This window comes from Oratosquilla oratoria, chromosome 38, assembly GCF_046742065.1.
Source record: "Oratosquilla oratoria isolate Oo_2021 chromosome 38, ASM4674206v1, whole genome shotgun sequence".
Taxonomy (NCBI): Eukaryota; Metazoa; Arthropoda; class Malacostraca; order Stomatopoda; family Squillidae; genus Oratosquilla; species Oratosquilla oratoria.
Window position 1 is genome coordinate 12,194,082 of NC_134814.1, and position 10,000 is coordinate 12,204,081.

At 39.0% G+C, this 10,000-nt stretch overlaps 1 protein-coding gene across 3 annotated transcripts in view; it reads left to right on the top strand.

Annotated features, from left to right (window-relative positions):
- The window catches only part of LOC143019739 (thiopurine S-methyltransferase-like), an 83,081-nt gene that overhangs the window by 70,900 nt on the left and 2,181 nt on the right, over positions 1–10,000 (top strand). For all 3 annotated transcript variants that reach the window (XM_076175709.1, XM_076175707.1, XM_076175708.1), the window contains exons 3-4: positions 5,986–6,109; positions 6,266–6,393. In XM_076175709.1, the coding sequence (XP_076031824.1) occupies positions 5,986–6,109; positions 6,266–6,393 (252 nt within the window). The remainder of the gene's footprint in view (positions 1–5,985; positions 6,110–6,265; positions 6,394–10,000) is intronic.

Sequence of the window (10,000 nt, forward strand, 5' to 3'; positions counted from 1 at the left end):
TGTACAAAAGAAACTGTTTTGAAAACATTGATACTATTAAAGTACATAGGTTTGAAAATAAAAGACCACTTTCTGATTGTTGTTTTTGAGCTTATGAGGAGTTCAGAGCGTGTCGAAGATTCTTTGAATTAATACTTCTTTATCAAAAAGTTCATCCATCTTTAATTTAAGCTTTCCTTCTAGCTTCAAATGTTCTACTACTACAAATTTCTGAAACTTTGGGAAATGAGTGGCCTACGAAGCTTAGGTTTGATAATTTGCCGAGTGTTGAATTTCATCGAAATCTATTCAGTTTTTCCAAATATCTGTGAACATGATATATTGGCATAATTATTACAAGTTTTCTCACAGATTTCACTGCTCTAGTATTTATAACAAATTACGGCTCGGTTTTGTGAAGGGTCTCAACAGTATATTGTTGTATAATACGCCATATTTGTTTTGGTTCTTCATGAGTTCAATTGACAGGCGGAAGTATTGCCTTTCCAAACGTCCAACGGCACCTCCTTTCTTTCTCTATTGTTTTTCTTTTATTTTTTCTTGGTGGTGGTTCTCATAGTAACAGTTTACGATTTTCTGGCTTTCCCAAAATTAGCGCCTTTTCTTTTAAGTGGAAAATTGAGTTATACATAAAATGAGGCTAATTTTACACCCTGGTCTGCGGTCTCCCGCTCTGTACGTCTGGTATTGTGCAGAATGCAGAGTTGGTAGTCTGCAGTCTCACAAGAAGTAAACGCTTTTGCAATTATCATATTTTGAGAGTAGAAATTTGAACTTCAAGTCAAAACGATTTAAAAAAAAAAGGACAAATAGTGTCATTTCATATTTCAATAGAGGACAAGGACAAATAGAGCTGAATAAAGGACTGTCCTTTGAAATAAAGGACGGTTGGCAACCCTATATGTACGATAACTTCTAGCAGGGTAAGCTTCTTATAATTTTTCTGGTAAGTGAAGCATCTGGTGGTCGGGAACACGTAAGATACAGTATTTGTTGATGTTATGGTAGTCTGTAGCACGAGCGGGTGTGAGGCTGACAAAAACACTGTTGCGTGTTGGCTCTACTTTATTTGTGCAAACTGCAGATATGTTTTCGGAGGCAGACTACGGGAGAGCGAGATATGGCAAGATGTACTTACACTTTGATGGAGCAACGCCTTACTCTTGGAGCAACGCACGCCGTGATTGGCTTCGTTACCTGCATAGACCTAAGTGGCTCTCTCCCGGGCCGGGCCACCTCGGATAAAGCGTGCTCCTTGCCTATGGGCACTGTCCAATCACCTCCTAGGGCCGCAATCACGTGACTTCATCTGGGGCGGAGTTAACCCTTGAAGACGCTGGGAAAAACTCGCGAAAAGGAGGGCCCGCGAAAGGCATGGTGCCTGACAATGGCAGCCTCGTGGACAGTGGCGGCCCCAGAAATACGCGCCAAAACCAACTTGCCACAATGTTTCGTAATTGAGAAAATAACAGTGTTGAATCGCACGTAGTCCAGCAGTAGTCTAGAGATGTCCGAAATAATTCGGGGAAACACAAAGGTTGAGCACTTTACTTGGAAACGGGCAGTAGTTGCGGTCCAAAGGACTTGTTTAGCGGAGTTGTAGTAATCGACGAATGTAAAATAGCTTTTACGTAGATTCAGATGGGCCCAGGGCGTCTGCTTCTTTTCTTGTCTTTTCAGTTCTTTTCTCGTTCTGGAGCTGTCTCTGCTTCTCTCTGCTCTCTCTGTCTTGGGTCGCTCTCTGCATCGCCCTTTTATACCCCCGGGAATGGGAGCCGACGTTTCAAGTATGGCAAAACGTACGTAAAGCGGTAGTTTAAAGATCTTCAGCCAATGGGAAAGCAGAGTGAGCTTTCCCGCCAAATTATGATACGTTTCTGAGCTTTGCGTCATCTGATAATACGTAATGGGGCGCGCTCCAACAGACGGGTATTGCGTAATGTTTAATATTTCAAGAAATACATATTTATACATTATGGAATACAATATAATTTAAAACATACATTACACATATTCACGCAAAGCATGCCTTAAATTTGCAAACAAGAGACTTTATTCACACAAGGGCGTGACATAGTACAACCATAGGATTCCTTTCACGCTAAGGACGTGATACCGGTCATCATTGGATTTGAACATGGCCTTGGCTGAAAGTGCCAGTAACAATTCATCATAGTCCCGGTCGTTGGGAATGCAGTTTGTTGTGTTTGCCCAAGACTGAGGTTAATATTCTTCGTAGTCCCATCTAGCCAAACATTGTGTTGAGGAGATGGTAGCAAAGGTTACCCATGTGAACCCAAGTAGTAGGCCAGCCCTGTGTGGTGACAGTGAAAGGGCATGGAAAACTTTCAAGCAAAAGTTCCAACCGTATTTTAAGGCTACAGAAAAGGATGAAAAGCCTGAATCGGTTAAAGTTGCCTTGTTGCTGACAACAGGGGTAAAAAGTTGCTGGAAATCTACAATTCCCTCCATTTTCCTCATCTTCAAGACTCGGCTGATGAACCATCGCATGTATTGTCCTCTGTTTTTGATCAACTTGATTATTATTTTACTCAGAAAAATAAATTGGCAGCATGGAACAGATTACATAAGTATATTCTAGATAATGGCAAATATGTCGAATCTTTCTATCCATTTATATATCAATGGGTTCTTCCCCCTATATGAGAGGTAGTCAGTCTGTACACTCACCCAGTCCCATCCACTACATTTGTTTACCTCTCATCTTAGCTGAAATTCTTAAAATTCTTATAAAACAGTGAATATGACCGTGAAAGGGATAAAACTGTAGTGAATCAAGTTATTTTGGGCTGCAGTGATAATGAGCTGAGAAAGAAAATATTTTATGTTGAAAATATAGATTTACAGAAAACAATATATATTTCTGTAAATTACTAGACTTCTGGAAATTAGATATCTGCATTTAAGTAGAGCAATGTTGACACAGTGTAGAAAGTAAATCACACGCATAAACAGCTTAAAAATGGACCTAGCTCAAAATCTTAACATGAAAAAGGAGTGGCAGGAGCTAATTAGAAAATGTGAATCTAAAAAAAAAATGTAAGTTATGTGGCCAGAAACATGCATGGTCTAAAAACAAATGTCCTACTAATGGGAAAAGTGTTCTAAATGTTGAATAAAAGCCTCGTTCATATGCTACTCTTCATCATGGATTGCGTCGGGAGCTAGGTGAAACGAAGGATATCTGACGACAGTTGACAGTCACCTTCATTCCTGGGTATAAGTTGATACCGGATTCTGGCTCTTTTGTAATCGGTAGTACAATGGGTTAGCATTATGATGGTTCCCAGATCGAGTCTCTCAATGGCTGGGTTGATTATTTGAAATACTTTACCGTTGCAAATTGTTTGTTTCATGATCATTACAACGTCAGAGGGATTAAGAACCTCTGTCATATGCTACTCTTCTGGTCTTAGCTGGTTTGGCTCTCCTGGCAGCACGCAGCCAACTCCTGCACCAGCGTCCGATTGAACCACTCCACCATGCCATCATTCTGAGAGCGGAGCGGAGTAGTCCTCGTCTTCCTTAATCACAGAAGTCTGCAACTCTCTTGGAAGACCTCAGACCTCAGATTCGAACTCCCGTCCTCTGTCCGAATGCAGCTTAGCCGGGTCCTACTAAACAATGCCCGGGACTGCTCGACAGCACCCAGTATCGAGCGGACGGTAGATGTAATGCCCGGGAGATTCTAAATCGTCCGAGCGTTTCATTTCTGATGTCACATAGATTTACTTAAATTGAAATAGAACTCCAACCCCACTCTGACACTGCTAGTTGCCGAATCACACCATTAACATCAGTAAGACAGACACCGGTTAATGTAGCGCCCGGACATTGAATCATTATCGCCCAGATTATCTTTGGTTACTATGTTTTCTTATCAAGTGTTTGTCTTGGTTTATCTGAATGATAGCAACTAACAATGATATAAATTCCACTGCGCGAGAGCAATTATTGGAAGTGTCGAAGAGCTTCAGTACATGCTACATGGCACATTAGAATTTATTAAATGTTAATTGGATATACACATTTTTTGTTGTAAAAGAATCTGTCTGGAGGAATAACTGCGATGATGAGAAGAACATATTTTGAGTTTTCTGACCCCCCTGTCAAATACAAAGGTCAAGGACACATTTGACGTCATTTCACATTTTCAGCCCTAATTTTCGTTTAAATTTAAGCTGTCAACATGTTTAATAGGGTTCATCCTTGCAATTGTCTTTATAAGTTACTAATAATATGATTATAATCAAAAGTATTTAGGATGTCAAAACGTGTGACAACGTTACAGACAGACAAACAGACAAGATGAAAGACAGATAAACGTCTAACACAGTGGTTCTTAACCTTTTTTAGCTGCGACCCAAAAACCTATCCAGATCGACCAAAGAGACCCTTATAAACACTTAAAAGACAAGCGTAGATGTTGGTAGTTTTTTTTTTCAACTTCAATCAAATCGTCTATGTCTCAATTTTTTGCTTAACCTTGGATGATAATGACAGGAATTCTACAATCAGGATTAATATTTTGATATTTTGAATAGGAATATTTGGAAAACATTAAGTCCACAAATCCTTGGTGACGGATTCTAAAGTATTTTCGACAACTGATAAATTGAAGACCAATTTCTCATGATATGTTGATACTGTTGTTGTCGTTCCCTAGATTGTCTGGCTGAGCAGTTTCTTCTCCTTGAGGAACGCTACGGCTGTAACGGGCTTTTCCCACAAATCATTCATAGTGTATACTGTGTTATTGGCGTGCGTGATTGTGCAGTGATTATGCGTGATTATGCAGTCTTCCATAAAGTGTTGTATAGCAAGGGGTGCAGTGTTGCATTCTGGACAGTTATCTGCAATGCGGTCATCCAGCCTCTGCTTGCAGAGATGGGAGGGGGGGGGATACGTGTAACGCCCGGACGATTTAAATCGTAGTCTGAACGTTTCAGTTCTGACGTTATTTAGATTTACATTTTACTCAGATTGAAATAGAATTCCAACCACACACTGACACAGTTAGGTGACCAATTACCAAAAACATAAATAATGAAGAAACTAAGTACTGTAGCGCTCTGGTATTGATTTACTAATGCTCGGATATTTCGTAGTGCATATAAATTAGTTCCAGCAACCACATTTTGTTATCAAGTATTTGGGTTGGTTTACCTGAAGGATAACAGCCAAAAAACAATATAAAGTGAAGATTTATTTCTCAGTATCTTGTAGATCATATTTGCAGATACTGTTTGTAATACCGGGTGATTCTAAATCATCTGAGCGTTTCAGTCCTCGTTTCATTTTGACTTAATTAAGTTCCATTATTCAGACCCTGAAGCTTTTGACACATCCAATAATCCCAAAATATTGAGCACTTCCCTCACTTCTACATTTATATTATCTAAACATAGATTTTTCTCCCTTCGCTTTCCTTGGAAAAAAAAGGAAGATTTTTTTCTAACAGATTGGAAACTTTCACTCATCGTTTCTGACTCCGCTGAGGCCTCCTCAGAAACCCCACCACCCGCTATTAGCATGGCGATTACTTCCTTCTGTCCCAATTAACCATTTATAAACCAGTAAATTATTTTCAGTTCATCTTTGCATTTATTTACAACACCTTTTTCATGTGATGAAACTATGAGAGTAAACCAACTCTGGCTGTTGAGTCCTGTTATGAAGGTGCCGTGTCTTGTTGCATTACCTCTGATCCAAGTAGTGGGTATAGGTAATGGAGATCACACCTCATCCATGAGAAGCTGAAAGGGAAGGGACAACAAATGGATTTCTGGAGGATGGGTGTAGGGAGGCTACATGCTTTGACTCGGTCACCTTCCATATAAGGGGTATATATATATATATATATATATATATATATATATATATATATATATATATATATATATATATATATATATATATTATGTGTATCTAATATCAGTAACTTGTAATTTCTTCCCATTCTAGGTTGTATGACAAAGGTCACAAGGTAACAGGTATTGAAGGTGTAGAAAAACCCATAATTGAATTCTTCACAGAACATGGTATTCTTTACAAGAAAGAAAACTTATCATGGGGGACTTTGTACAAGGTAATGCAAAAAAGAGAGTGCCTATAATGAATTAGCTATCCGTGTGACAATCTTTGAGTTAAATAGAACACCTGTATTAGTGTAAATATGAGACAGTCAAGTGAATCCTCTCATACAGATAAGAAATTAGCACTTGTATATCTTATACTGTTTCAGTCTGAGGATGGACGTCTGAAGATCTACCAAAGTGACCTTTTTAAAGTTGAACCCAGTCATCTTGGCAAGTTTGATGCAGTTTGGGATCGTGCCTCCCTTGTAGCCATTTCTGAGAATGACCGGGAAAGGTAATGATATTGTTGCTGAAGGTTTCTTTCCGATAAAGCTGGGACCAAGGATAGGTACTTGCGTATGCTAAGGTGGACAGTAAAGCTGCCCATTTTCAAAATCTATCAACCTCATTATCTCCATCATGAAGTGCAGCTGAGTAAAAGCAGCAACGACTGCAACAGCACTGTAGGAGAGAGGCCAAACGCAGAGTATGGGATCCAATATATTTGACGTTTCGCCCAGCAGGGCTTCTTCAGAAATAACACAGTTGAGAAACATTTTACTCCCGAGCTTGCGGGGAGAAACAAATTGTGTGTACACCATTTTTATGTTTGTTTCTCCCCGCAAGCTCGGGCTATATAAGGAGTAAAATGTTTCTCAACTGTGTTATATCTGAAGAAGCCCTTCACGCAATACAATACAATACATTCTAATGCAATACAATACATCTGTAATACTCTCCCTACAAATTTCAGCCAGTGACATAGAAACAGTCCCACAGATACAACGCAATCCAAAGCACAAAGATTCTTCTTGGAGAGATCTGTGGAAGGTTCTGAGGACTGTTCCCAGCCACCGCGTGGCTCCAGGCTTTCCACTTAATATGTAATAATAATAACATACATACATATACCAACGGCTTTCCCCCCTTGCAAGAGAGGTAGCAAAAAAAAAAAAAAAAAAAAAAAAAAAAAAGCATAAATCCATTCACACCCATTTCATCCCCTACATACTCCACTCCCATTCACCACCCTCCCTCCCTCCCTCTTTTCTTGGCTCCTTCTGGATAACGGGTGTTCCCTGCATCTCGCCCATTGCCCTTGGTCAGAAGCAATGTAGCAAGACATAACACATACACAACAAGGCCGTTTCATTTAATCGGCGACCCCTCCTCTCCGTCCCCTCATGCAGAAAAAGAGAAGACGAGGAGAAATTCCTTCTGGCTGCATCAAAATATCATTCACACATACTTCCTCACTCCCCATCCCCCACCCACTCCCTTCTATGCATCGCAGCATCATCCATACACAACCATTTTCCAGTCATGCCTATCTCCTGTCTTCTCCCCTCCTTCCTAAATAGACACTCCCCTCTTTCCCAATGCCCCTATTACCCCATCCATCCATCTCATCCTTGGTCGCCCCCTCATGCTTATTCCTTCTACCTTTGTCTTTCATACCTCTTTTATTAATCTTTCTTCACTCATTCTTTCCATGTGTCCAAACCATCCCAATACTCTTTCATCAACCCTATCTCCCAATTCCCTTTCTACCCCCGTTCTCCTCCTCACCTCTTCGTTTCTCACTCTATCCAGCGTAGTAACCCATTCCATACTTCTCAGGCATTTCATCTCAAGCACATTTAAAAGCTTCCTCTCCTCCTCTCTTATGTTCCATGTGTCTGCCCCAGACAGTACTGTATGCACAATCACTCCCTCATATAATCTCCTCATAGTATCTATTCCCAAATGTATTTTTCTCATTACACTTTTTAATCCCCAAGGCATTTACTTGCCTCTTTAAATCTACATTCTACCTTCACCTCCACTCCTCGCTTTCCCGCCACATTCGTACCTAAGTATTTAAAACTATTCACTTCCTCCAGTCTCTCTCCCCTAATACTCACTTCCAATTTGCTGCCATCTTTTCCCCTTGTACATCTCATCACCTTACTTTCACCCACATTTATCTTCAACTTTCTTCTTTCGTACACCTTCCAAAATTCCGTCACTAACTTCTTTAATGCCTCCTCTGATCCTGCTACAAGCACAGTGTCGTCAGCAAACATCAACTGGCTTATCTTCCATTTTTCTCCGTTTTCTTTAACCATCTCGAATGCCCTGCCCATCCTTTGCATTTACCTCTCGCACCGCCCCATCCATGTCTAGATTAAACAGCCAAAGCGACATAACACATCCCTGGCAAAGTCCCAAATTTACCTCAAACCACTCACTCTCTCCATTTCTAATTCTTACACAAGCTATACTGTTCTTAACAGCTTTTCTCGTATCCCATATATCTACAATACCTCCCACAGTTCCTTCCTGTCTACCGTCATAATAATGATAATAATAATAATAATAATAATAATAGTAATAATAATAATAATAATAACGATAATGATAATAATAATTAATAAAAATAACTAATATTCATAATAGTAATAATAATAGTAATGATAATAATAATAATAATAATAGTAATAATAATAATAGTAATAATAATAATAATGATAATAATAATAATAATAGTAATAATAATAATAATAATAATAATAATGATAATAATAATAATAATAATGATGATGATGATAGATTTATGTTCTAACCCTGCATTAATTTCAGCTAACCTCAGCCTAGATCTGTGATTTCTGTGCTTCGACTTGAACTTTATTAACCTCAACTTGAGCTATTTCTGCCTCTGTTTTTCTTAATTCTGTTTCTTTTTTAATATTCATATATTCGTATAGTCATTCTGTTCCTGTTTCTTCCGGCACTAGATCCTTATCAATCAGATATCCTATCAACTCATTCACTATCTTGCCTTTCCTTAGGCTAGGGTCGATTCTTAACCGTGCTCTTCTGTTGTTGTTGTTGTTTTTTCTGGTAACTCAGAGTTCTTAAGATTCTTAGTCTCTTGTATTTATATTTCACTGTCACTTTTTTCACCTATCTGCATTTCTTCACCTATATGCTCCATTTTTTTTCACAATTTTTTATAAGGTATCTTTTTATATTTCAAGTTCTCTCCTGCTTTGATCCTGGCAAGGTCGCCACTGTATCAGGTCCCTATAGTATTATAAGCTTGTATCTGGTAGAATAAACTTATCATGTATCAATAGCGAATGAGAGATTTTTATGCCTTGTACTCTTTTCAAAGTCAGAGGGAGGATGAAAAGAGGGATTACCAACAAACATAATATATTACTACCTCTAATTTACATACTTTCATATATTCACAAAACGTGTTCTTACCATTCAATATGATATTATTATTTCAACCTTTTGTCAGTAACGTAGATACAAAAATTACTGTGATTCAAGACACTCTGGGTCGATGAGATCTGCTATGGGCCTTTTTCAAGATGGTGACAATAATATTTTAGTCACTTGATGAAGGCAGTCCGCTACAGGCGCCGTGAATTATCGGCATTAGACCGATAGAATATGTTGACCATAATACTCTAGTCACTTGATAAAGACACTTTGCTAAGTGCGTTGTGAAGGATCGGCACTAGGCTCATGGAGTAGAATCCTATGCCCTTCAGAGTCGATGATATGTGTTCTTTCCATGAGAACGCCTCACACCTTCTTATATCACCTCTCTTGATTACGTCGCCAACCGCGCGCCCAAGCGGTGCGTCAGGCAACTTGGCCTTCAGTACGTTTCAGACAATCGAGTGAGGATGTTAGGAACGTCGACCCAGATCTGTTTTACATTATTTCCCATTCTCCCAATTCACAATGTTCCACCTGTTCTATAATTTTCATCGTCACCAAATGACACCAAACATTCTTCAACACAACAAGTAACAGTTAGTAACACATTACATAAACACACATATAATGATATATACATATAGAATAGACACAATTTTAGAAGATTCGCGCAAAAGGTGTGACAG